This window comes from Sciurus carolinensis, chromosome 3 (genome assembly GCF_902686445.1).
Source record: "Sciurus carolinensis chromosome 3, mSciCar1.2, whole genome shotgun sequence".
Lineage (NCBI taxonomy): Eukaryota > Metazoa > Chordata > Mammalia > Rodentia > Sciuridae > Sciurus > Sciurus carolinensis.
The window spans coordinates 180,115,592-180,143,100 of record NC_062215.1 but is presented as its reverse complement, the minus strand read 5'-3'; the positions used below and the strand labels follow the sequence as shown (position 1 = coordinate 180,143,100).

Here is a 27,509-nt window from a genome sequence, read left to right as displayed (position 1 = left end):
GGCCCTGCGCCTCCTCCGGGAACCTCCTCGCAGAAAGTTCCTCTCTTGCAGCACTCGGTCCCTGGGTGCCCGTGTCCACACTTGCTGGATGGGCCGTGCAGGCCTTCCTAGGGGGCAGCAGGGCCTGCCTCTTCCACACGCTTCTCCTCGGGATGCCTGGGACCCAATGCCCGTCAGGGTCCACAAATGCAGTGGCTGGATGGTCAGTGCGTTTTCCAGAAGCTTCCCTGACAGGGACCTCAGCGTGCATCGTCCGACCACGCCGCTCAAGGTCCTGGACGGTGAGCACGCAGTAGAGAACTCTGAAGTGAACGGGCCTTGGACTGCGCTGCTTCTCAGCTGTGTCCCCACCCATCAGTGACCTTACTTGAAGTCGGTCTGGTAGCCTGGTTTTCCATTTATAAATCAGAGAGAGAGAGAGAGAGACAGAGACAGAGAGAGGGAGACAGAGAGAGAGAGGGAGACACAGAGACAGAGAGAGGGAGACACAGAGACAGAGAGAGGGAGACACAGAGACAGAGACAGAGAGAGGGAGACACAGAGAGAGGGAGACAGAGAGACATAGACAGAGAGAGGGAGACACAGAGACAGAGAGGGGGAGTCAGAGACAGAGAGAGACAGAGGGAGAGACAGAGAGATAGAGGGAGACACAGAGAGAGAGAGAGACAGAGAGAGAGAGAGAGGGAGACACAGAGACAGAGACAGAGAGAGGGAGACACAGAGAGAGAGACAGAGAGAGAGAGGGAGACAGAGAGAGAGAGAGACAGAGAGAGGGAGACAGAGAGAGAAAGGGAGACACAGAGACAGAGACAGAGAGAGGGAGACAGAGAGAGAAAGGGAGACACAGAGACAGAGACAGAGAGAGGGAGACACAGAGACAGAGAGAGGGAGACACAGAGACAGAGAGGGGGAGACAGAGACAGAGAGAGACAGAGGGAGAGACAGAGAGATAGAGAGAGGGAGACACAGAGAGAGAGAGACAGAGAGAGAGAGAGGGAGACACAGAGACAGAGACAGAGAGAGGGAGACACAGAGAGAGAGACAGAGAGAGAGAGAGGGAGACAGAGAGACAGAGAGAGGGAGAGAGAACCAGTGGGAAGCACTGGATGTCCCAAGACACAGGTTCTTTGCTGGCCCTGTGACGGCCAGCTTGCCCAGCAGTGTGCTGCCCATGGAGAAACACCTGGGAAGACGCTGGCAGGACAGAGGGGACCCTGTGGGACATGGGCCTGGGACTCGTAGTTTGACTAGTGGAAGGAGGGACAGGGCAGCTGCCTGGCTCATTCCTTTCTGAGACCTTCCTCTTAGAGATTAACACTGCCACATTTCAAAGGGGCCCACTGCCTGTCCTTGGGGACACAGCAGAAGCCTGGAGAGCAAAGGCAGAAAGCAGACCTGGCCATGGTTCCTGTTCCTGGGACATTGGCCAGTCAGAGACTCACCCCAAATCTGCAGGGGGAGGCGCAGAGGCAGGTTTCCTGCATTGAGGGAGTGTGGGCCTTGGAGGGGAGGCCAGCTAGCCGCCCACCTCAAGTGAGGCTCCTGGGCCTCCAGACCTGTTTAGTTTGGCTCCTGATGTCTCTACACTTGGGACAAGGGTTGGAGCCATGCTAACCATGTGACTGTCACATTGAGACTGTCCCCGTGCAGAGCCCATGGCTCCCGTGTGGAAGATCAGGAAACAGGCCTCCCCCTGAAGGTGGGGAAGACCCGCAGCCCACCCACCTGCTGGACAAGGTCTGAGCCGTGATCTGCAGGGTCAGGTACCAAAACACTAAGGTTAATCTTTTTTTTTAAAGGCACGACTCTTCAAGACCCCACCCCCAGTGCGATGCGCCTGCGGGCCAGCAGGCAGGACGCAGCCAGGCCGGCTGCACTCTGGGAGGGGTGTGTGGAGGGCGCCTCCACCAGGGCTGAGGGAAAGCCTGGGATCCGGCCACAAGGGTCAGGTTTCTGTGGCCCCACAGCGCCACCTCCTGGCCCTCAGCGACAACTCCGAACCGGGCAGGTTCCGCAGCAGGCAGGGTTACTCTGCCGCTCTGGACCCTGGCCAAGCTTCGGAAACCTTGCCACCTTTAAATGGCAGGCTTCTGAGTCCATCCAGCCCCTAGAAATATTTACTCAGGCCTCCAGGGGTTCTTATGTGGTGTGGGAGGCACAGAGACCCTTGGGGCTTTGTAGTGAGGCCTTTCTGTCGTAGAGGTGCTGGGCCAGGTTGCTCTGCTGGAGAGGACACCTCAGTGGGCACAGGATGTGGGGTTTACCGAAGTGCTCCAGCCCGAGACGGACACCCCAAGGACAGGGGACAGCCTCTCCCGTGCATGGGGCTGTCCTGGTCCCATCTGCTGCTCCAGCACGGATACTGGTAGGGCCTCCTCTTACTCAGAAAAATGCTCTGGTGGGGATGATTTACCACACCCCTCTGTTCCTACCATCACCCACATCTGCACTGCAGGGCTGATCACTCTCAGGGGGAGACTGCCCTGGGTGGTCTCTCTGTCCCAAATTAAAGGACCGGCTGAGACGCCTCTCAGATACTCGTGCCAGGCCCGCCTGAGTTCAGATGCTCTGAGGGCTGGGCGTCCTGCTTCTGTTTTTCCCTATCACAGGAACTTTAAGAGACAGGCACAGGGCTGGGGTCGCAGCTCAGTGGTGGAGCCCTTGCCTACCATGTGTGAGGCACTGGGTTCCATTCTCAGCACCACATGTAAACAAATAAATAAAAATAAAAGTCCATTGACAACTAAAAACAAAAGAGAGACAGGCACAGACAAGGCACCTCTGCAGAGGGGAGGTTTGGGTGGGGGCAAAGTAAGGACACCCCAACCAAGAAGCCTGGCATGTGCACAGCCGCTGGAACCCATGCGTGCCGCGTGCCCAGGGGTCTCCCCTTGGTTCTGCTGACGGAGACCTCCCTCCAGGGTGTGAGACCCCACACACCAGGCCTACTGAGCTGCCTGGCCTGACTGCTTGGCCAGGCTTAATGACAGACCTGGGACTCAGGGACAGGGACAAGGCCAGATCCTCCCTAACGCCACTCAATTTCCCCTTTTCAGCTCCAGCTCAGGCATCCTCCCCTCCGGCCCCTGTACTGTCCTCTTTCCGAATGCCTTGAGGGGGATGTGGGTCATCACGTTCCTCAGCGCAAGTTCATCATGGAATAAACACTTGTGTTCTAAACACTAGGATGAATGATGGAGGCAGTAGAGTTCTCTGTCTTGGTCTGCATCAGCAGCCCTGAGATGGGGCCTCTGAGACCAGATGTCCAGGGCAGCCAGGCTGGAGGAGGTGTCCTGCAGACACACGCCAGGAGCCCAGGACGGACACCGGGCTGGGTGTTTGTAACGTGGTGTGAGGCTCTGGAGAAAACAGATTCAAACAGTGGGGAGCTGGGGTGGGGCGGAGATGCCACCAGGTCCCAGGACACCAGAGGCAGGAACCGACAGGTGGTCAGTTCATACTCTCTCTCTCTCTAAAGGCCCTGAGACATTAACACACCCCTGGAAATAAAAGAGCGTCCCGTGGTCCTCTCCTTACCGCCACCCTGCAGCCGCCCGCAGAGGGACCGGATCACTTTGGCGCTCCCGAACTGCTTGAAGCGGGCTCTCAGGGGCTTGTGGTACCACTCCAGCGAGCCGACCTTCAGGACTCTGCAGGAGAGGGGCGCAGGCCCACGTGGCACAGCGTGTGCAAACGCCACGCGTGCGTGTGTCTACCCCACCTCAGCCCCACTGAGGGAAAACCCCGGGCCCAGAAACCGTCAGGGCCGCTTGGGAGGAAGCCCCAGCTCACCTGGCCAGGTGGCAGGGGTCACAGAGCCAGCCTTGCTCCTCGGGGTGCACATGGCTGCAGCTTTTGCATGTGAAAAGGCCACAGTCCAGGCACTGCCTCCTGCTGCCCACGAGGAGCCGGTAGGGCCGCAGGCAGCGGGCGCAGTGGGTGTCCTTCAGGTGGGCCGTGTCGGACAGCAGCTCCCTCTTGGAGCTTTCCTTCTCGATCCTGCCCCTCAACTCCCTTGGGAAAATACAGAAACAATATCAGGTATCTTCTTTTTACAATAGGTGTTAAATGCACGTGCAGGTGTGCATGCACACAAACCATCTCGTGTGCACAGATGGAGACCCGAAGTCAGGTGGAAGCAGCCTCAGGCATCCTTAGCATCTGGTGCCAGCCAAGCCCTTATTCTCTCCCTGGGGGGAGACCAGTAAATTGGGCTTAAGTGTGAGCGATCTGGCAGCTTGGAACTAAAACATAAGATCTTCTTAGAAATGACATTGCACGTAGGCATTTCTGTGGCTGTTACAATTGTACCAGAGCTTGGATGACAGGGCACTGTGTCCTCCCCAGGGTCACAGAGTCCTGAGGGCAAAGCTAGGTGATATCTCAGCTAGAAGTTTGGGGGCTCCTCCAGCAGGGGAGCAGAAATTGAGCTGAGGTCACAGGTATGTTCCTGGAGCAAAGCTGGAATGGTTTGGCTTGGAGAACTTCCAGACGGGAATTGTCCAGCACCCGAAGTCCCAGGAAATCACAGTTCTTCCAGCCCATCTGGTTTTAAATAGCACAGCTTCCTGGTGAACCTGGCAGGTTGCACTCACTGGAAAATATACTCCCAGATCACAATGAATGCTTTCCCTTTGTTCCGGGTTTCAGAGACTGTCTGCCAAACATAATATTTTCAGTTTTTGATGAGGCAAAATTAATCCATTTTTAGTGGCAAAAATTAGTGAGACACTAGGTGCCATTGTCTTCTGAGGAGTCTGAAGTACTCAGAATTTTGATGGAAACAACCCAACATGGCAAAGGTGACGAGGTGCTCAGAGGCCACTTCTGTTAGAAGTGGCTTTGACTGAAGTTCACAGTAGGCCCTGCTGAGCCCCAGTTGCAACTAACCATGGTCAACAAGAAAAAGAAGGGCGAGTATTGCATCGTAAGACAGAGAGTGAGTGAGCTCACGTTCACGCACGTGACTTTGATCATAGTGTTGTTATAATTATTCCATTTTATTGGTAGATTATTGTTGATCTCTTACCCTGCTAGTGTGTAGGTTAAACTTTCCCACAGGTAGGCACACATGTAAACATAGAGTGTATAGGCTCAGTACTACCTATGGTTTCGGACATGCAGCGTGCATCCTGGAAACTGTCCTCTAAGGAGTGATACTGTGCTCAGGGGATGAAAAGAAGACCCTTTTCTGGCTCTGTAAACCAAGGGTAAAATGAGCAAGAAGACGTAGGACTCGAGGGGGAATACTGCCATCTACTGACTCAGTGCAGGTGAAGCTGGGTCAACACGCAAGTCTGCCTCAAATAGAGGCCCATGAGGCGTCAGGAGGCGGGTAGGAAGGCGCATCTCCTCCAATTCCACTCCTGCCAAATCCCCATCCGAAGGCCCCCTCTCCCCCAGGTGGGCTTGACCGGGTTCCCAGATCCAGGCTCAGCACAGCAGGAAGAAGGACAAGGATACGCAGGAGGTGAATGAACAGCCCAGGCTACTGGGGATGTGGCTGGAAGTTGATATACTTTAGGTGCTGAATCTGGCGGAAGCATGATTCTATTCTGCTTCAGGTTCTTTAAAACAGCTTCCCTTCACAGCAGAAGAGAAAGGGGGGTGGAGGAAGCTCCATACGGGAGGCCAGGAGGCAGCTGCCACCCGCCAGGGCCACGGGGCAGAGCAACCCACAGCTGTGCTTCTGTGCTCTCCGGGCTGGCCAGGTGTCACTCCACCGCAGAGACCCGCAGGCAGGAGCCCAGCCAGCCACAAGTTAAGGTCACCTTTTCGGGTAGCAGACCCCCAGCATGTGACTTCATCAAATCAGGAGACCTGAAACCAGTCTGCTTGCTGTGCTACGCAGGGTGAAAGAAGGTGGTCCCAAGGAGGGCAGGGGGTGCAGGAAGAAGCCAGGTTGGGAAGGAGGGACCAGGCGGGCAGGGGAAGAGCTGGCCAAAGGGAAGACAGCAAGGATCCGGGACAGTAGGGGAATGAGCAGAATCTCCTCTGCAGAATGTGAAATCCAGAGAAAGTGTGGCCCAGGGACCCCTGGAGGTCCCTCAGGCCCTGTAAGAGTTCAAGGTCAAAGGGTTTTCATAACAACACTAGGACGTCAGTTGCTCTTTTTCCCTCCGATGCCCCGCCGGATGCAAAAGCAGTAGTGGGCAGAACCGCCCGGGCCTCGGCCTGGACAGAGGCAGTGGCCCCAAGTGGCCTAGCAGGTGCTGCAACTGCAAAGGGAAGGAGCAACAGAGTTTCGTGCAAGTATGGTCTTGAAGAAGCAGTAGGTTACTGCTCCTTCTGGACACGGACCTGAGCACACCTCTTTTGGGACTCTGTGGGGACAGCGGGTGACTCACCTGCTGTGAGAGCTCGAGGTGGACGTTGAGATGTGAGAACAGGGTGACTGGTTGCATTGTGACCCCGGCTGAGAACTCTCATCACAAAATACCACTTTATCTGGACAAAGCCCTGAGCTAGGTGACTACGCTGACTGCGGTGTTTGCAGGCATCGCCTCAAAAGTGGACACAGCGAGCCCGCCTCCTGGAGGAAGAGGACCACAGCACTGTTGCTGGGACAGAGCTGAAAGCTCCAAATGACAAAGCAGAATTTCGGGAAATCCTGTTGCCTGCCACGAACCCGGCAGCTTCCAACACCCAGGGGTTCCGGACGAGTTCAGTGGTGGAGTGAGGGTGGTGGTCTCTTGTGCCTCAGGAAGGGCATTGGCGTTTGAAAACACGCAGGACGCAGAGAGGCGGTAGTTTTGAAGGACAGGTGAGTGAGGTCATAACACGTGGGTAGAAGACTCTTCCGGACAGGAAGGACCCATGGATTTTAATGTAACAGGAAAGGAAAAGGCCACTGAGCTGCTTCAGAGTCCACGTGGAGACCAGCCTTTATGAAACTACCAAGCACCAGCTTTTTAAGTGGTCATGCAACCCAAGGTCATGACCCTGTAATGAGGCCTGGTGGATTCCACTTTCCAGCCCTGGACACCTGAGGCTAGATTGTCCTCCAACACTTCTGCTCAGATGACATGTCACAGCACCCTGACCTCGAGGCCAGAGGAGCGCTGAGCCGTCTTCCTTCTTTGGAGGGATTTTTGAAAATGGATCAATGCTGCTCTTCTTACTCAGACTTTTGCTTTGGAAAAACAGTTATTTTTCATAAAAATGATACTTATGTTAGCATGTAAGTGCTGCTATTCTAAAACAAATGGAGTCTTTAAACTGCCCAGTTTTAAGTTCTAATCTGGTCAATATGGATAGGCATGACCCATGGAAACAATCCGTTTTGACGTTCTGGAGAGTGACTGTCGAGGGATCCTAAGGTCAGAAAGTTTGGGATCCACCGATTTTGAAGTCAAGTTAGTCTCCCTCAGAACGCAGAAAGGACGGGGAGATGGGAGTCAGGAGAGGAGATGACGGCAGGAGAGGAGAGACGGGCCCTTGGGTAAGCAGCACCTGGGAAGCAGGGCCTGTGGAACAGGAGAGGAGCGTGTGGGCCTCGGACCCCCTGGGACACCCATGTCCAGGGCTGTGGGTGTTGGTCACAGGACAGTTGCAGGTGGAATCCAGGGAGATCCCTGCTCTCGGGAGGGTTTGGAGTCCCTGAGGAAAAGACAGAAATGATGGGAGGAAACTTTCCTAAGACAGGCAGAGCCCCTTCAGTCAGGGGGGAGGAGGGGAGGAGGGCCAGAGGCAGGCGAAGCTGTCCGACTGTGTGTCCTGCTCTGCTGCTCTTGGGATGCAGACCAGTTGACAGCCAGGTGGCAATGTGCAAGAGTAAGGTGGAGAGACAACAGGGGGACCCCCCTCCAGGCACAGCCTGGGGTGTGCCCTGCAGTGACCACACTGGGCAGGGCCCGGCAGTGGAGGGGAGGGAAAGTGGGGAATTGGGTAAAGGGCATCTCTTGGGCCTTAAGACTGAGCTCAGCAGGACGGGACAGGTGCTCAGCAGCCAGGGGGCTGGAAGTTGCTGGGATGGTCTGAAGAGGCCACAGCATGCGGGTGCCTGGCTGGGTCTCAGTGGTGGGTACTATGCACTGAGACCCAAGTCAGCCAGGACCATTGGCACAAGAGCGAGCAGACAGCACACGGGCTCCTGTGAGCAGCAGCCACAGAGTTCCTGCTTTCTTCCCCAAGGGGTGCAGACTCAGGAGTAAGCACGGACATAGGAGAACTGCACCTCCTTCGCACGGCCACGCTACAGCAGCAGCAACCACCCTAAGCACATGAAAAGGCTCCCGACCAGAAAAGGAGCAGGGGCTCATGCAGGAGGGCCGCCTGATCTGCGAGAATGACAGCTCTGCTGTGCAGGGAGGAGGAGCCGCTCCCACTGGCAGGAGCGGGCAGACAGCCCACCGCCGGGTGAAAGTCAGGAGGACCACTGCTTGTCCGCAGGCTGGAGCCGGCAGCCGGGGGCACCGGCTTCACTTCCTATTGCTATTGTATAAATTTCTGCAGATTTCCTGTCTTGAAGCAACACACATTTATTCTCACAGTTCTGGAGGCCAGAAGTCCTACACAGGGTTCACTGGGCTGAAAGGAAGATATCGTAGGGGACTCTGGGGGAAATCAGACCCTGGCCCGCCAGCTTCCACAGGGCACCTGCATCCCCAGAGCTAGAGGTTGGCTGCATCTTCACGGCAAAGCCCTCTGACCTTCCTCTTCTCTCCCTTTCACTTTGATGACCCTGGGCCCGCCCAGAAAACCCAGGACGATCTCATGTCCCACTCAGCTGATCAGCAGCCTTCACTGCACCTGTGAGCTCAGTTCCCCTTTGAACAGAGCCCGGCACCCCCAGATCCTGGGCCTTAGGACATGGGCATCTGCTGGAGGTGGTGGATGCATCCCCAGAGCCCTGAGAGGAGTGTGCCAACCGCGGTCTCACCCCCAGGCAAGCAGAGCAGCTTCTCATACGAAACACACACTCCAGGCCACTCCCGAGATATGGCCAGAGAGTGAATCTGAGGGGACCCTAAGCCACTGATGGCAGGGTCATCAAAGCAAGCCCGCCGACGAGAGCTGAAGTGGGGCAGAGGAAGCACCCCAGGGAAGGGCCAGGGCGTGGACCCAGCATCCCCATGGAGCTGGAGAAACAAGCTAGCCCTCCAGGCATCCAGAGGGTCTGGTCAAGACGTGGTCAAGAACCCACGGAGGAAGCCGCGGGGGGCGGGCTGCAGAGCCCCTCCCAGCATCTCATCTGTGATCTCAGACCAGAGCCGCCCACCAGGCCCTGCACCACAGCTGATTTCCTGTCTCAGCCTGTGCTCTGCAGCCCTGGGAGTGGCCTGTCTGCAGTGACAAGTGGCCCAGCTAAGGGTGACTTCAAACTTCTCCTCCTCCCTCTTCTTAAGTGAGCCAGTGTGCCCCTGTCTCACACTGAGAGGACTTTTACAGATTATCTTCGGAATTTCTGTCTGTTTGTGGAGATCGAAAATCCACATCACCACCTATTTGTCTTTCTGGGATGGTGACCAGGCCTAATATTTGATTTGTGGGCTGTGGACTTTAAAACAGGGTGTTCCATTTAGGTACAGTTCCGTCCTACCCCAGGGCATGAGTCACCTGCGTTGCTCTGCCTGGTTGTGGGAACATCCAGTAATTTCTACCAAAACTACAGCTGGGTGGCCCCCCCAACACACAAGGAAGCAGCTGGTGAGTGGACTTTAAATGGGCACCATAGGGGGTAGGCCTGACACTAGTGTGTGGCTCTCTAACGTCCAGGCTGGCTTCCTAGCTTCCTGCCCAGCGCCAACTCCTTCAGGGCCAGGATGGGGTGTCCAGGAGTTCTGTGCTCCCTCCCAGAAGTTTACTTTGGCATATTTTGTGATAATATCCCAAAGTACTAACACGCGATGATTTCTTCTGCACTAAAACCTTTCCAACACCCAAGTGACCAGAAAGAGCACAGAACACCAGGAAGACGAGAGGTTCCCCAAACTATTCCCTAAACTCCGAACCCAGAGGAGCTAGGGATGGAGGAACCTCGATACGACCCCCAGTCAGCCAGCAAGTTCCCGACCGTGAAGAACTACAGTTAACACACTTCTTCCACGGCACAAAGAGTTTACAGGTGGAAGAGACGTGAGAGACACGGCGAGCGTCTGGCATCTGGTGAGGAGTGGACCAGCGCAGACTGGACATTCCCTGCTAACCAGCCACTGGTTTAGGTGCAGTAGAATTTTTGTGGGAAAAAAAGATGAGAAGAATAATAACACAAAACAGCACAAGCCAGACGAGCCTGGATAGCCCCAGAGTTTACGTTTACTGGGTGCCCTCCCACAGGGAACCTGCTTCCTCCTCATCTGTCACTGGGGATGATGGAAGTCGCCATGTGATGGCGCTCGGTGGGGATGAATGAGAGCGCGGATGTTAGTGTGCATCCAGCCACTGAGCCTGTCTGCAGTCAGGAACGGAGCCAGGGCTGGTGACAGAGCGGCAAACAAGAGAACCCCAGGGGTCAGAACCTGTGGGAGACACGCCAATGAGCGAGCAGCTGCTCTGGCACCGGGTGAGCACTGTGGGGGGATCAGGTGGGACAGGAGGTCTCAGACCAGAGGGGTGAGGTCCCAGGAGCGGCAAGGTCACCTCCCTCATTAACACGGGAGAGTCTCCAGGGATGAAGAGCCGGGTGAGACCACGACCACAGGGAGAGTCTTGGGGCTGTGGGAGCAGGGCAAGAGGGCAGCGAGGGAGAAGAAGGGCTGAGTGGACGGCCACTCCTGGTGTCCACGTGGGAGAGGGTGTGACTAGGCCAGGGCTGGCCTGAGGGTGCTGGGCAGCAGATGGGGTGGGGACAGGGTTTGACAGCTTGCTGACCTGAGGAAGGTGGCGTGGGAGAAGAGGGGGAACAGTGACTCCTGGGACCCTGACCCGGGCAGCCGGGCCGAGAGGAGAAGGCGGCCTTGGTGGAGAAGGGGTCACGAGACGACGTGGCCCAGGCGCCGCGGCCCAGGGCTGAGTCGGAGACGAGGGCTCAGCTGGTGGACTTAATGTGGGGCCCGTTGTCCACACCCACATGGTCTGGCCACCACCATGGTAGGCCTCTGGCCACTAGGTACACATGGCTACTTAAGTTTAAATTTAAAGAAAATAAAATTAAAACTTTGGCTCCCCAGTCGCCTGAAGCACCCTTCAAGTGCTCTGTCACCATGGCCCTTGCCCAGCTGCCTCACTGAGAAAGGCAGACGCCCATGTTCCCATCACCGCAGGTCTGGGCCACTGGAGACCTGGGGACCGACGCTCGGGGGCAGGCACTTGCTGAGCATGCACATGCCCGAGGCCCTGGTTCCTCCCAGCACTGCTATAAACAAACAAAAACGCAACCGGAAAACCGAACCCCTCGGGCTGGATGAGGCCCCTGGAAGGAGAGCACCCAGGAAGAGAAGAGGGTGGGGCCGGGGCAGGACCCTCACACAGAGCACATCGAAGGAGCTGAGGAGACACGAGGGGCTGGAACCCAACACGCGGCTGGGGAGACCCGCCCCGGAAAGAGCTCAGGAACGCTGAGCTGGATATCTCGAGATTTAAAAAGGTGCTTTTAAAAAATACGACGAGGTGAAACTGCTTCCTCCTCAGCAGCCGGGGGACTGTCCACGCCACTGTCTTCTCCAGCACTAGCATTTCAGTGGCTGCCCCCAGATCCACTCTCGCTTCCCTCGGTGAGCTTGGTGCTCACTGAGGCCTGTGGGTCTCCCCTCCACCTGGCCTGATTCCCTCCTGGGTGACTTTCCAAAGATGACTTGCAGCACAGTTTTGAGGAGCTGAAGTCTTCCTTTAGTTTTGATTAGTTCAAATGGCCACACGAGGCTACTGGTTCCTGTCATGGATGGAGTGGCCTTCAGGATACTAATACGGTGACTTAACTGGGCATCCTTGCATCTTTATCAAGAGGAGGCGTCAGCACGAGGCCTGGGGACACTCTGGTGTAAAGCAGCCTGAGGACGTGTTTGTGCCCTCGGGAGGGCGTGGCCTGGCAGTTTACCCCTTAATGGGCAGGAGGGGCAAGGGGGCTCCAGGAGAGTGTGGGACTGAGGTGGATGAGGAGGGACCAGCTGCGGGCGCTAGAGGGTTGCCAGGAGGCAGCTGCCAGGGCCCTCTCGGTGGGACAGGAGCAGACCTGGGAAGCACCTGGAGCATGGGTGGCCATTTCCAATCCAACCAGCAAAATGGGCCACACTCAGGATGGGGAACAGGGCCCAGGGGAAGGCTGTGTTCTTATCTGTCTCTTTGACACGGCAACTGATTGTATAACCCACTCTGTAGGAGCCAGGGGAGAGGGAATAACTGAGGCAACCCCTGGTCCAGGAAGTGGGGGAGAGAGGAAGGGGGACAGGAGGGTGGGTCTGGACCAGGTGGGGACGACGCACAGGCTCTGCCTGGTAGCCTGGAGGAGGAGGGGGAGCTCCTCTCTGTGAGCAGCAGCTGAGGCCTGAGCTCAGAGTCTGGAGGACAGTGACGAGGAGGAAGAGCCACCGTGGGGACCAGGAGCAGGGCCTGCCAGGGCACGGAGCAGGAGGCAGCCTGGCACCCAGGCGGGGGAGCCGAGACCTGTAGGCTGCAAGGCTGGGGCGTGCCCCTCCAGCTGTGGCCCTCGCGTAGGGTAGGGAGGTCACTCAGAAGAGTCCTGGCCGGAAGGGCAGCTGCATGAGCGAAGGCCAGGGCAGTTGGGTGGCCTTGAGCCCAGGGGAAGAGCCTTCAGGGTCCAAGGGAAGGATGCTAATGGACGGGGACGCAGTGCAGCCATGGGGTCAGCAGGTCATGGCTAGGACAGGTGTGTGGGGCGGGGAGGAGGGCGTAGGGCACGTGGGATGTGGGTAGGATGTGGGGCGACGTGAATCAGCAGAGGGCAGTTCTGAGGGGGCCTAGGAGTGGGAGGCCTCAACGAGCAGCGTCAGCACGGAGGTCTCCGAAGGCGGGCGCCGTGCTGGTGACCTCACGGGTACCACGGGGTGCCCATGGCCCTGCTGGTCCCAGGGGCTGGGCAGCTAGGAGGGAATGCGGGAGGAGACCAGGGCCGCGGCCGCTGGAGGGCTGGACGGTGGGGACGAGGGACGAGGTGTGCCTGCAGTCTTACTTCTCGGGGGTCCTGTGTCTTGGGGAAGCTGTGACGAGTCAGTCCACACTAGGGTCTAAGTGCCTGTGTGGGTCAGCATGGTCTCTGCTGCTGGGTCCCTCCATCCTGAAAGACGACCTGTCACGCCAAAGCTCTGACCAGAGGGCAGGTGGCTGTGGCAACACGAGTGGGGGGAACGGGCCTTGCCTTACGCCCCAAGCGCTCCCCCGGGAAGTCCTGTGCCGGTGCTGAATAAGGCTGACCCCTCTGCAGGGCTGGCTGGACTCCAGGAAGACGCAGTCCCAAGGAGGGCGAGTCCCTGCCTGGTCCTCTGCTGGGGTCCTCCACGCGGAGCCTGTGCTGTGAAATCCCCCTGGTCTTCATGCTGTCCCCAGGGGCTGCCTGTGACACGGGACTGTCTGACTAAAGGCGAAGGAGGAGGACTTGGAGTCCTCTCCCAACAGCGCAAGACAGCCTTTCCAAGAGCACGTCTGGCTTCTGCTCCCGGGTGGGTGTGGCCTGCCACCGAGCTTCCTGCTGTCCTCCACCTGGCTCTTTGCCATGGTCAATCCCGCCCCCACCCCCAGGGCTGGTCCTGCCACCAGGTGAACCCGGAGACTCTTCCTGGGTGGTAGGAGAGCACAGGCGACTGTCAGGGTGGAGCTGCCCTTTTGAGCAAAAAATCTCTTTTCTCCCCCACACTGGAGAGAGTGCCAATCAGCACGCTCGGCCCAGGACGACACATGTCCTCATCGCAGCACCTGCCAGGGACGGGAGGGCCAGGAGAGCGGGGGACAGAGTCAGTTCTGTCCGAGGCCACTTTTCTGATGCCAGCGGCCTCAACATTCTACCTTTGCAGCACCTCGAGATCGTTCTGAGTCTTCGGCCCCATCCGGGTGCTGATGGGGAGCAGGAATACTGGGCACCCAGTGCGGCAAGCAGGGCTCCCAGGGCCCCAGTCACAGGGCGGCTCCCGGGTCCCCAGTCACACAGGACGGCTCCCAGGTCCCCAGACACAGGGCGGCTCCCAGGGAGACTCACGTCGGCCCGACGCCGCTCTGAAGCAAGATGGCCGCCTCTGCCTGCAAGCAGCAGCACCGCCCAGAGCGGCGGTGCAGAGAATCCCTCCCAGTCCTTCACGGGAGGCTGCCCAGGTTGCCAGTGCAGCCACAAGCCTGGCGCTGCCTGGTATGCCAGGCAAGGACTGCTAGACTGGCCTTTTACTACTGGACATGGCCTCTGATGTGTGGTGGCCGCAGGTCCTCCCGGGGGATACGTTTGGCACAGCCTGGAGGGAGGGCAGGCCTCACCAGGGGCCAGGGTACTGGTTACCTGGTCTCACGGCCACGAGGCCTGTGCTCCTCTGGCACACCAGGGACCTGGGCCAGCTCAGAGGAGAGATCAGAGGTGTGCTGGCCTGACACTCCTTGTCTTGAGAGCGCCCTTCCCAGGGGCCGGCACTGCCAGACGGCACGGAACTGCAGCCACAGGGTCCAACCAGCGGAGCTCACCCACCCGCTTCACCAGCGTGGCCTGGGCCTGCCGCTCCCGGGGTCAGCTGAAACTTGCAAACGGCTTCTCCAGGGCAGAGGTGGCCCTGCCTTTTATGGCAGATTTAAGATAAAACTAGCAGGAAGCCACGCAGGCAGTCCTACAGCACACCCCTCCCCTGCAATGCCACCTGCCGCCCCCATGTCACCGGCTGGACCTGGATCTGCATAGTAAGGGCCATCTTGACCCTGAGGCTGACTTTCCAGGTGCAGCACGCTTGTACTCCAGTGCCCTGCTTCGCGGTGTGGTAGCATTTGGGGTGCCTACCGAGCCCACTCCCTAATCACAATGACACCAGAAGACAGCAGTCAGCCAACTGCACTGTCCCGACCTGACTGCAGCTGGCCCACCTGGAGACGGGTCCTCAGACTCCCTCCCAAGGAGTGGACAGGTTACCTGGGTGCCTCTTCTCTGCATGTGAAATGACCAAGGAGCATGAAATAAGGAAAGATGATGTCAGAAGGCAGTGATCCGTGTGTAGTTAACACCTGAGATTTCTGAGAAGCTGCTTTGGATGACCCGCCACTGAGGGACAGGAAGGCCCCGCCCTGAAGGACAGGAGGCCCCATCAGAGTCCCGGGGAGACAGCGCCTGCTAGGACTCCTGCTGGGTCCCTCTCTGCTCCCTGGGAAGCAAGGTTCCCTGCATTCCACATAGATGGGTATGGGCAGGTAAAAGCTGCCCTTGAAAACAAAGGCCACAGTAGCCCGGGTCTCACTGAGGTGGGGTGGGAGCCTCCCCTGGGAAGGGGCTCTCCCGATGAGGAAAGGCGGGATGCCGAGTGGGCTGAGGTGACATTCAGTCCTCCCTTTGGCTCAGCCTGGGGACTGAGGCAGAGAGCCAGGGCTTGGGTTAAAATTTCAAGAGGACATTTGAGCTCTCTATGGACAGAATGGGAAAGACAGGAAGGGCTTGGGACTGTGGACAAGTGGGCCAGCAGGGGCTGGAGGGAGGAGGCCGAAAGGGCAGGCCCCAGAGACCCAGCTCTGCCCTTGGAGAGAGGGCAGGGCCGCAGTTCTGGGTGGCTCGCTGCTTGAGAAGTGGGACCAGGCCTGCTGGGCGCCAGGCTTGTGCTGGCCTGTGGCTACACAGCAGGACGGGTCCTCCCCAGGGGCCAGCAGTGGGGAGCTGGTTCACAATGCAAACCCGGAGAGGTCAGGCAGCCCAGGGTGGAGGGAGAGCAGGGACGGACAGCTCAGGGAGGCGGCACTGACCAGATCCCTCCCCACAGAGGCCGGAGCCTCTCTCTGCATTGCTGGGCTGAGTGAGCCCTGCCTGCCTCCTCTGGCGATTCAGGGTGGACTGCACTCGCTTTTGGGACCAGAGCCCCCTCCTGGCAGCTCCTTCCCCGTCTCTCTCCTTTGTTGGCGCTTTGTCTTAGCAACACACTAAGTCAAGTTCCCTGGCCTGACTTCCTCTGAATCCCTCCAGGTAGCCTCCTGCAGCACCCCGACCCCAGCTTTAAAAACTGAAGTTGGCTGAGCAATGTTCCCCACCAAAGCATCCACATCCTCGTTCCCAGAACCTGTGGGTGACACTCTCCAAGGTGACCGGGACTCTGCAGAAAGGATTAAATTAAGGATCTGGAGACGTGAAGTTGTTTTGGATACCTGAGGGTGAATCCCTAAGTGGTAATCCTTAAGAGGAAGGAGCGGGAGATGCAGCAGAAGTGGGGTGGACAAAGCCAAGCCGAAGGACGTGGAGACAAGGAAGGGCAACCTGCCAGGGAAGCCAGGCACCTCCAGACCCTGGAACAGGCCAAGAAGCGGACTTGCCCCTTGAGCCTCCAGTGGGACATCCTGCTTGTAGGGCTTCTGACCACCAGAAAATGCTAAGTCCTTCTCCGGCAGCCCCAGGAAACGACAAGCACTACCTGTCTGGCGAGAGCTCCCCTGGCTCCTGCCGAGTGTGTGCCCGGCCTCCCGTCGACTCCTCCACTTGGTACACAAAAGGCCATGGACTCCAGCTCATCCGAAAGCACTTCCTGGTTTCCCCAGAACCTGCTTCATCTGTGCCCTCCCCAGCTGAGTTGGCCTCAGCTCTATCCTCTCCGCTAAGCAGGCCACAACCTTGGAGCTGCCCTTGACCCCTCCCCGAGGAGACTGGAAAGCCAGATGCCCTCATGTTCATTTGAGGATCCTGAGGCCCAGGGTGAAGCCAATACCCACATCATGGCTTCCTGTCCAGTCCACTCACCCGCACCTCAAGCCTCGTACCCACCCAGAGATGGCCGAGCGGCAGTGCTCGGAGCCATGAGAGGACCAGGGCTCTGTGGCCGGGGCCCTGACACTCACTCTAGTCTCTCTTCTTCTCTCCTCCGGAGGTCGAAGTCCCTCTGCACGACCCCCCAGATGTGCTCAGCCTCTTCATCCGTGAGCTTGGACAGGTCCAGTTTTCTCCCCATCTCCGCTTCTGGTCTGAGGCACCCCTGGAGTGTCACAGGGTCACAAGTGGTCAGCCCCAGGGAGCCGGCAGATGCCAACCACTTCCTAAAGTAAGAGAAGGAGCAGAGAGCAACCGATTCCCCTGTGCGTCATGCGGCTTCTCACGAAGCACACGCCTGCCTGGCACCTGGGCTCATTTCACAAACCTCACACGGTTTAACACTTTGGATGAGCCTCTGTTTACAATCCACACACACACATTTACAAGGGAATTTCTTCCCACCCTGGGCACGTGCAGAGCCGCTGGGTTCCCTGGCCTTGGTGAGACGGGAGGCCCTGTTCCTCCGTCAGCGCCCACTCCCCTCCTGTGCTGGGTGGGCGCGGCCACGCAGCATCCCTGGTTTCCAGGGAGAGGCAAGACAGAAAGGAGGAACCTCGTGTCCAGTTCACCGCCAGCTCAGTTTCTGGTACGTTCCCCACCCCTCCCCGGGTCAAGGGTGCAGTTCCTGAGGGTTGGGGCCTGGGAGGCTGATGGCCAGGAAGTCCTCTGGCTTGGGGCACGAGGGCTGGACATGGGGTTGGTTAGGCTGAGAGAGCTGGAACCTGCCTGGTCCCCCGCGTCTGAATGGACTGGCAGGTGGCAACTGTAGGCAGTGGGGCGTGGCTGGAGGAGGTGGGTCAGTGGGCTGCCCTGAAGGGGCGTCTTCCCTGCAGGCCACCCCTCTGCTTCCTGACGGAGCTCAGCAGCTCTCCTCCGGCCTTCCGCCACGATGTGTGGCTCGCCTGGGCCCGAGCAGGGGAGCGGCCACCTATCCCCAACACGCTGTCCCTGCTCTAAGGTGTCCTACTCGGCTGTTCCGATCACAGTGACAGAACGGGGACTGTTCCCCTGGGTCTGCACATGGGGGAGGCTCCTGGGGCTACACGGTATGATGCCCACCAGGAAGGCAACGTGCTGGGGTTGGGAACATGGACACGCATGCCGTGAGGTGAGGGAGACGCAGACTTCTGGGCAGGCGGTCACCGAGGGAGGCTGCCCGGCAGGAACTCCAGAGCCTGCTGTAGTGAGGATCATCTGAACGTACGATGGCCAGCCGCTGCCCTCGGGTCTGGATGACAGGACCCCCTCACTGTGCTGGGGCTATGAGTCTAGGCCACCCATGGGCTAGGAAGTCAAGCTCGAGACCTCGGAGTTTGCCACACTGACCCCCAGCAACACCGAAAGGACACAGGAAGGAAAATACAAATGTCAGAAACCAGGACGAGCAGAACCTTAGAACCTCTGCTATTTGAAGTGTGGTCCACAGACTGCGGCCTGCCCTGGGAGCTTGGTAGGAACGCAGGCTCTCGGGTCCCACCAGCCCGATGGCTCGGAATCTGCATTTGGACAAGGTCCTGGGCTGTCTGCACAACAGTGATGGCCACTGCTGCTGGTCCTCAGGCCCCTCCAGGTGGCAAAGCTCAGGGCTCACGCACCTGGGTGGGGAAAAGTCACAGAGGACCTTGGTCTGTATGTCCCAAGGGGTGGACCATGGGTGTGGGCGGGCGGCGGATGGCAGTGTTGGTGGCTGAGTAGAGGACAGTCCTCTCGCAGGCTATTCAGATGACACTGCTACTGTGTGTAACGCTGGAGGCGTCACTGACGAGGGAGAAGGGAGGACCCTCCTGGGGACGCTGGGGACACTGCAAAGCTCCTCTCACTCCCCACAGGGCCTCCCCAGCCACCTGCACTCCTTCCCTGTCACCCTGTGCCCTTCGCCCCGTCTCTCCATCTTTATGCCTCCTAACAGTTGGTGATAGGTAAGTTACTGTTAGGCTCTAACGGTAACTCTGCTGTTGGGGACAGTGACTCTGTCTGTCCTGGACACACAGTGGGTGCTTTCTGTGCCCTGGCACACTAGTCTGCTGCAGACCTGCGTGGGAGCCCTTTGGCCTGAGGTTCCTGCTGTGGCAACCAGACCAACTGGGCTCCAGGCACTGGGGTTCCAGGGAACACGTTAGGACCTTCAAGGGCCTGCTCCGGGTGACCAGAGGTCAGAACCCCAGCGCATAACCCCGGCAAGCCTCCTCGAGGACTTGACCCACTTCCGTGTGACATCAGAGAAGGGGCAGTTAGTGCACTTCCAGCGGGAGCTTGGACGCACAGAGACGCGTTCTTGCTTTGAGCCTCGCACAGTATCCTGCTCCAGAGCCGCTGCACGGTCCCAAAGGGTCCTGGGAAAGCCTTAAAAGCACTTGCCTGGCCCCAGTAGAGGTCAATGATGAAAAGTGACATTGTCTAGCAGATACTATTTAAAATGAAAATTTCCACAGAGGTCCACAGTTGCCAACCAAAATATTTTAGAAATACTTTGTGTCTTAAAATCAATTGGTGAAAAATAATTTCTTAAAATGGTGGCCACCAATAGTAACAAAAATGGCATGGTATGGCACCAAAACAGACAGGTAGACCAATGGTACAGGATAGAAGACACAGAGACAAACCCACATAAGTAGTCACCTCATACTAGACAAAGGTGCCAAAAATATGCAATGGAGAAAAGATAGCCTCTTCAACAAATGGTGCTGGGAAAACTGGAAATCCATATGCAGTAAAATGAAACTAAACCCCTATCTCTCACCCTGTATAAAACTCCACTCAAAATGGATCAAGCACCTAGGAATTACACCAGAGACTCTGCACCAAATAGAAGACAAAGTAGGCCCAAATCTTCATCATGTTGGCTTAGGACCAGACTTCCTCAACAAGACCCCCATAGCACAAGAAATAAAAGCAACAATAAATGGGACAGATTCAAATTAAAAAGCTTTTTCTCAGAAAAGGAAACAATCAATAATGTGAAAAGAGAGCCTATAGAGTGGGAGAAAAATATTTTCCACACACACTTCAGACAGAGCATTAATCTCCAAAATTTATAAAGAACTTAAAAAACTTTACAGAAGAAGATATACACACTTCACAGAAGAAGATATACAGGTTATCAACAAATACATGAAAAAGTGCTCATCATCTCTAGTAATTAGAGAAATGCAAATTAAAACCACCCTAAGATTTCACCTACTCCAATTAGAATGGCTATAATCAAGAACACAAGCAATAATAAGTGTTGGTGTGGATGTGGGGAAAAGGCACACTCATACACTGCTGGTGGAGTTGCAAATTGGTGCAGCCACTCTGGAAAGCAGTATGGAGATTCCTCAGAAAACTTGGAATGGACCCACCATTTGACTCAGCTATCCCACTCCATGGTTTATAACCAAAGGACTTAAAATCAGCATAGTACAGTGATGCAGCCACATCAATGTTCACAGCTGCTAGATTCACAATAGCTAGATTGTGGAACCAACTGAAATGCCCTTCAATTGATGAATGGATAAAGAAACTGTGGTATTTATAGACAATGGAATATTACTCAATCATAAAGAATAAAATTATGGCATTTGCTGGTAAATGGATGAAATTGGAAAATATCATGCCAAGTGAAATAGGTCAAGCCCAAAAAACCAAAGGCCAAATGTTTTCTCTGATAAGTGACTGACGATACACAACAAGGTGGGGTGGGGAGGAAGAGAAGAACGAAGGAACTCTGGAGGGTGTAGAGGGAAATGGGGCGAGAGCAGGTGGGGAAGGAAAGGTAGTGGACTGAGACAGACATCATTACCCTATGTACATGTATGATTTCACGAATGGTGTGAATCTACATTGTGCACAACCATAGAAATGAAAAGTCGTGCCCTGTTTGTGTACAATGAATCAAAATGCAGTCTGTAAAAATAAAAAAAAATTTAAAAAATGGTTGCCACCACACCACGGGGTCTCTTGCACTCCATGCGACTGGGAGACGCTCAGGAGGAGGCTACCCAATGGTGGGAAGCATTCCACCTGCGCGTTTCCACGTGGGTTCAGGTTCCAGACAAGAAAGCGCGGTGGAAAGCTAGCATTTCCACGCTCCTAGAGCACGTGGTGTCCGGCTGCTGGGATGGGAACGAGCAGTCCTCCTCTGACGTGTGACTGGGGTTTATTCCGTTTTGAAAAAAAGAAGGAAAAAACCGTATCACAAGGCGAGCATTCACTGAGATTCTATTTTCAGAACGGAAGAGCAGCGTGACCCTCGGGGAGTCCTGATTCTCCCTCCTCCCAGAGGAGAGGTTGGAATTCCAGGCCTTGAGAGAAGACACGTAGGTGCTTAGGTGTGAGGGAGAGAGGGAAAAATCAGAAAGGGGAGGGTTCTTATCCTGCAAACCCGCCTTTCTTAGAGGGAGGCCAAGGTCACAACTTGTCAGAACCGACGTCCAGGGCTGCCCAGTGACATGAGGAGGTCTGTTCCCTCTGCCCGCTCAGGGCTCTTTCTTCCCTTGATGCCTGCCTGCTCCTCTCAAGGAGGGTCAAATAACAGACCAAAGGGGCAGTCAGGGAGCCCGCGGGCTAGCGAGGGACTGGACCCCCACGTTGAGAGGTCCTTGCCAGGGTGGGACTAGGACGGCAGAGCTGCTGGCCTGTAGCGAGGCTGGGAGCAAAATCACGCTGAGACGTGTATGGGACTCAGCGTGGGGAGCGGGGCACAGCCTCCCCGCCTGGCTGGGAAACTTGATGGTGGCAAAGCTCGTCCTGGAGGTTCCAGCACAGCCCTGATTCAAGGAAACACACAGGCTGTGCTGTTGAGCAGAGCCCGGAGCGATTTCAGTTCCTAAGCTGAGGATGGGGCATCCCACGTGCTAAGCCAAGAGCCGCGCACGGGGCGGGAGTCCCCTGGAGCGCTCTGCTCTGGATCTCAGCCACAGCCTCGTGCCCTAGTGAGGGGCGGGCAGGTCAGGAGGCCAAGACGCCTCAGCTCTTGGATGGCTGCTTCGGAGGCTGCACCCTGCTCCAGGGGCATCGCCTGTCCAAGCACATCTCCTGGACGGAACGCGTTCCCAGCAGCGTGGGACTGTATCCACCACGTCCTTCCCTTGACCAAAGGGCCAAACGCTTTTGAAAGCAATTTAAAGTCAAGTGGACAAGGGGTTTGACTTGAGCATTTGAAATGCACAAACCAAGTTGGTGGCATCTTGGGGACGTATTACTAGCCCCCTCTGCCTGCCCCAGCCGCTCACGTTGAGGTCACTTGCGGTGTGGTAGAGGGGTCCCCAGCCCCTCAGTCAGGCTCACCCACAGCCTTCAGCAAGTAGGGCTCCCTGTGCCCACCGAGGCCTGGGTCTACGCCCGGTACTCCACCACCCACAGCTGTCAGGGGCTGGGGGCAGGGGAGGCACTCGCCCCACGTGGGTGCAGAGCGCGCTGTACTTCCCCAGGGAGGGGCTGCTGGGCGGCAGGCGCACTAGGGATCTGCCAGGCTGGGTTCCGCTCCGCCTCTCTGCAGATGACTCCTAGTCATGAGGTTCCTGAACAGAAAGACACTTGCAATGTGTGTCGCTACGCGCTCTCAGAGTCAATCCTATTTCACACTGGAGAGGTCAGCCTTCTCCAGCTGTTTAATGGTCATACTGGAGGAAAGGGAGGTGACATGGAGACGGACCAGCAAGAGAGTGGAACTGGAAAACACGGCTGGGCTCACATCACTGAACGCCAAGGGCTTGTCATTGTCATGCACTAAAGGCTGGAATTCATATTTTGGTCCAATGGAAGGGAAATCTCTGTGGGAGTTTCTCCTAGACACAGACTTGGCTTAGTCACCTCCGGGGCTTGCTGCCTCCAGGAACCTCGGGACAGTGACCCTGAGTGGGCAACACCCAAGCAAAGAGAAACCGGAAGTCCAGTCTAAGTCCATCATTAATGCCTGGCTAACGGGTCAGGGCACTGGCTGACTAGTGGCAAGGTGTGTTGTGTGGCTGTGCTCCTGCTGCGGTGCCCTCCGCCTTGCCCTCTGTGGCTGTCCCACATTCTGCCCTCACAGCTGGCCTGTGTGGTCACTGCTGTGGGCAGGCCTAATGCCACTGAGAGAGGGAACCCTGGCGCTTCTCAGCAGCAAAGCCAGCACATTCCCACGGAGCAGACGCTCCCTGCCCTGCAGGCTCCGGGCACCACCACAGCTAGGGTGGCTCGTGCAGGTGGCTCTCGGGCAGCTCAGCTGCCCACCTGTCCCCTGTCCATTCCCTCCACTCCCCAGCACGCTGAGAGTCTCTGGTGAACCTCACTTGTCCACAGACATAAGCTCTGCACCTCCAAAGCGTCAGCTCTCATCTCTGCAGCAAGTCCAGACCCAGGTTCAGCAGCAGAGGGCTGGCAGCTGGGCTCTGATCCCAACTCAGGCACAGCCTTCCCTGCACCGGGACGGATTCCTCCTCCTCCCAGGTCTCAGCTTTCCCATCTGTCCTGTGGACAGTGGTTTGGGCTCCACGACCTCTCCGGTCCTCTTTAGCTCTGTATGATGCTAGGATGTCAAAAGCAAGAGAAATCATTATGTGGTGGGTGCAGTTTGTGGGTGGGTGGGCTCTTCTTCCAGAAGTTGCTTTTGAAAAGAGCAATTCAGTCATCCTGAACGCTCCCCCGGACACTCAGACCAGGGCACAACTGGGAACAGGGTCAGGTGGCAGTGGAACAGGGTGAGACCCACTGAGAACAGGGTCAGGTGGAGTGGAACAGGGTGAGACCCACTGAGAACAGGGTCAGGTGGAGTGGAACAGGGTCAGGTGCCAGTGGAACAGGGTGAGACCCACTGCGAACTTCCCTGTGTCATCCCTGAAGGGCTCCAAAGTCACTCTGGGACCTTGTTGCCATCCCCTGCCCCACTAGGCACACACTCAGCTGCTTTTAATTCTTCAGTCACTAATGTCTTAGTACACCCCACCGACTCCCTGTGTGTGTGCCTGGCATTGTCCCCAGGTCTTGCCACCGTCCCACTGTTTGGATGGGATACTGGGGCTGGGCAAAGTTGGGAATGCAGCCACGTCTGCCTACCGGGTAGGTTCTGAGGAGCCTGGAGACTTGGGCAGGGCCAGGGCTCTTGTCCAGGAAAGGCTTGGCCTTGCCAAGGTCCAGTGACCCCATGGAGGAATGAGCGCCGAGGACACTCATGTGCCAGCAGTGGTGCACCTTCAGAACCGAGATAACACCTGCCTGCACTTGTCTGTGGTCTGCAGCTGGGCCTCTTTACTGAGACTGCCCACCTCTGGCCAGTGCCAGCCTCTGCACCACTGTGCTAGTGGGGCCTGGACCCCCGTTACCATTCCAACCCCTCAGAAGGAAATATGTGAGCGAGCTAACAATCACTCCACAAGAAAAGCGGAGCGGGCGAAGGCCCCCGGCTGCGTGCCAGCTGGAAGAGAGGGGCTCGGTCTGCACTCAAGGTCAGCAGAGCTGGTGTCAGCCTGAGATCTCTGGGGATTTGTAAGCGAGATTCTGATCCTGGAGGGTCTTGGGGCCAGTGGGGACAATGCCAGTGATGCTCACTGCCCACCGATCCTCTTCACCTCTCCACAAGGGCGAAGAGGGGCCAGGGAGCCTGTCAGCAAACAAAAGATGATTCCAACCATCCTTGGGCCTTCAGGGTCCAGAGAAGGGCCGGTGTGCCTCCTCCCGTGCCAGGATCCTTGGCCTCTCTTCCCCAAGCTGAACTGGGCAGCTCAGAAGAAAGTCTCTCTGCAAGTGTCCCTGGACCTTGGGTGACCAGCTCGAGTCTCTTGAGTCCCTTAGCCCAGTCGGCACTGCAGATGGACAAGGGCACTTCTGATTAAAACCAACTGTTTCCTGCCCCGAAATAGGCCTCCCCAAAGATTGAGATCAGTCTGATCAAGGACCCCTGGGGTCTGGCTTGGCTGAGCTGGGCTTGCTCTCTTCACTAGCTGGGAGGAGGGCCTGGAGGCAGGCGGCTGGGGCCACACGCCTCCGCGGACGCTTCCTAAGCCGGGACTCCCTGTCCTGGAGGCGACCAGGACCAACTTTCCCTTTCTCAGCGCACTTACCAGCCTCTATCCTGGGGACGCTCAATCTCTGGCCACGCTGGTCCTCGGGGCTGCTCTTCCAGATCCTGCGAGGGAGAAAGAGGATCAGCCCGGACGGCAGTCAGGGCGCACCAGGGCCAGGAAGAAAGAGCCGAAGGTGGGGGGGGCGTGGGCAGGCTGCCGCTGCGCTCCAGACCGACCTACCCGGCAGGAGGGCAGTAGGCGAGGCGGTGCTGCCCGCTTAGGTCACGTGCGCTGCACCCCGCCCCGCCCCGCCCAGCTCCGGGATCGCTGGGCACCTGGGGCGCCGGGTAGGATCGAGGGCGGAGCAGACACCCCGGGGCTCCCTACAATCCAGTTTTGGGAAAAAGGGGAAGGCGGGGAAGGAAGAGTGAGCACACACCTGCGAGTCGCGCACGTTTTGGACAACATTGCCTGGGTGCTGGCGCCAGCGTGCTGTGCGCGCCCAGGGAGCGCGGTACCTCATTGAATTGAATTCTCTTTCTAACTCTACAGGGAGAACGCTGTTTACTCTAGCTTTGCAGAGTAAACAGCTGAGGCTCAGAAAAGCGCCTTACCCAGACCCACCGACTAATAAGTGGCACTTTGAAGGTTTCCTACCACAGACCGCGCCCCCTCTCCGCCTTAGATTTTGCCAGGCATCCGAGTACAGCTGGATCTAGACGGTCCCACGGCGGGGAGGGGGCCGGGCCTTGTGCACCAGAAAAGTCCAGTAGGTCTCACGTTCGCGACTCTCCGCCCGGTCAAGATCCCGGTCACGCGAGCAAGGAGGCGCGGCGCTGCGCTGCAGCTGGAGGACACGGTGCCCGGAAACTGCTCTGGACTCTCGGGTCAGCGATTGAATACTCAGGGGCACTTCAAACCCAACCCGTCCCAAGTCAAATTGGCATCTGCAGCCGCCCCCCCGCCCCCCCCCCCCACCTCCCCGGGGCCTTCTTAGCCTCCTGAACTGCCCTGGACTTTAAGGGAGTTTCATCCTCTTCCTCCAGTTTGGGACATCAGAGTATCTTAACTCCCCTCCCCCACCACTTGTCTTTAAAAATGATCAAACAAACCTGCCTTCTTTCCTTCAGGAACTACTTTTGCAACTCAGTTTCCACATCTGCAAAATAGGGATGTGAATATGAATAAATGAATAGTTACTGGGTGAATGGATATTACTCTCTCCACTTAGCCTAGGAGGAAACAACCTCAGGGAGCCTCCTGATAGCACACTGGAAAATTCTAAAGAGCTTTCAAAAGCCACCAAGGCCTTCCAGTTAGAGCATCAGGCTGCCTGCTGAGCCCAGCGGCACTGGAGGTGACTGGGCATTTCAGGCTCTGGGAGGTTGGGACAGGATGCTTCCTACCACCTGCTGGTCTGTGTGAACGCTGGAACCGGGTGCCAAGGCCCATGGGATCCGGTTTTCATTTCCTTACCCTATGCTTTACTATTGCTTGTAAAATTAACACTTAAAAGTTGGTGTTGAAAATTTAAGTTTCTTAAGGGCAGAATTTTTTAAATACTGTAGTGCTTGTTTATTTGAACTCTTTATATCTGTCTACTCAGAGATCCACTTCACCTTCTAACTGTTGCAGAGTAGCCATTGGGGGGGTTGCCATAGTTACTTACCAGTCTTCTATGGATAGTTTTTATTTTTTTGTTCTTTTAAAATGATTCCGTCATAAATATCACTATAGGCAATTCTTAGTAACATGGATGTATAGATATGGGTGGTGTAGAAATGTTGTACAATATGCATGTCATTGTTCACGCACGCTTCTCTCATCATATCTGTAGAATAAAATCCTTAAGTGGGAATTGCTGGGTGAAAGGTCGTATGTGATTTTTACCAGGAAACTCTAAAAGTGGAACCATTTTGAATTGCTGAAACAATCTGCCCCCTGTCGGATCACCTGTTGGTCTCAGGTCCTGGCAGAACCTTGCTCTCAGTTATCTTCCATGTCTGTGTGGTTCTCTGGTTAGCACCTGCAGTTCTCTGCTCTGGGCTTGGGGGCCCAGAGGCCATGATGTTGTCCTGGCTGTCCCATCGCCTTGCAGAGTGCTTGGGGCATAGTTCAAGTACCAGTAAATATTTGCTGAAAAAACATTGTTCAGTAATCATAATCACATTGTAATACACTTTGCTATTGCTCTTGGTTCTAACTACCTGATGAGAATTTTCCAAACAGAATTCTGCCCTTCCCCACCCAGGTGGACTGAGCTCACAGCACCTTCTGGGTTCCCGGGGAAGAGACTGGATAGGATGATGGTATGTGGGACTTGGGAAGGAAGAGCTGAGACCTGAACCGTCTGCACAGGGAGCTTTGCTGCTTTTTTTGTTTTGCTCTTATGGTTTGTTGGCCCTGTGTTTTCAGACAGTGACCCCAACTCAGCTCAGCCTCTTGCTCTTCCTTGAGTTGGTTCAAGATGGTCTCCGCATGCTGTCCAGGAGTGTGCTAGAGGCAAGACCCTGTCCCCTTCTTCTTGAAGCTTCACTGAATTTTATTTCAAATGTTCATACCCTGATGTTTCCATGACAGAACACTTATTTATGTTGACAGTGTGCTGTCCCCTCATCTGAATACACAGGGAGCTACCTCTCGGCAAGGGCTTGGAGACCTCCAGTCACCCAGGGCCGCCA

At 56.6% G+C, this 27,509-nt stretch overlaps 1 protein-coding gene across 2 annotated transcripts in view; it reads right to left on the bottom strand.

The window, feature by feature from the left end:
* Mlph (melanophilin) overlaps nt 1–25,001 on the bottom strand; it is a 50,268-nt gene extending 25,267 nt beyond the window's left edge. For both annotated transcript variants that reach the window (XM_047547263.1, XM_047547264.1), the window contains exons 1-4: nt 24,886–25,001; nt 16,894–17,027; nt 3,793–4,014; nt 3,538–3,650 (exon numbers count right to left, since the gene is read on the bottom strand). In XM_047547263.1, the coding sequence (XP_047403219.1) occupies nt 3,538–3,650; nt 3,793–4,014; nt 16,894–17,003 (445 nt within the window). In that variant the 5' untranslated portion in view covers nt 17,004–17,027; nt 24,886–25,001. The remainder of the gene's footprint in view (nt 1–3,537; nt 3,651–3,792; nt 4,015–16,893; nt 17,028–24,885) is intronic.
* Between the last annotated feature and the right edge of the window lie 2,508 nt (nt 25,002–27,509).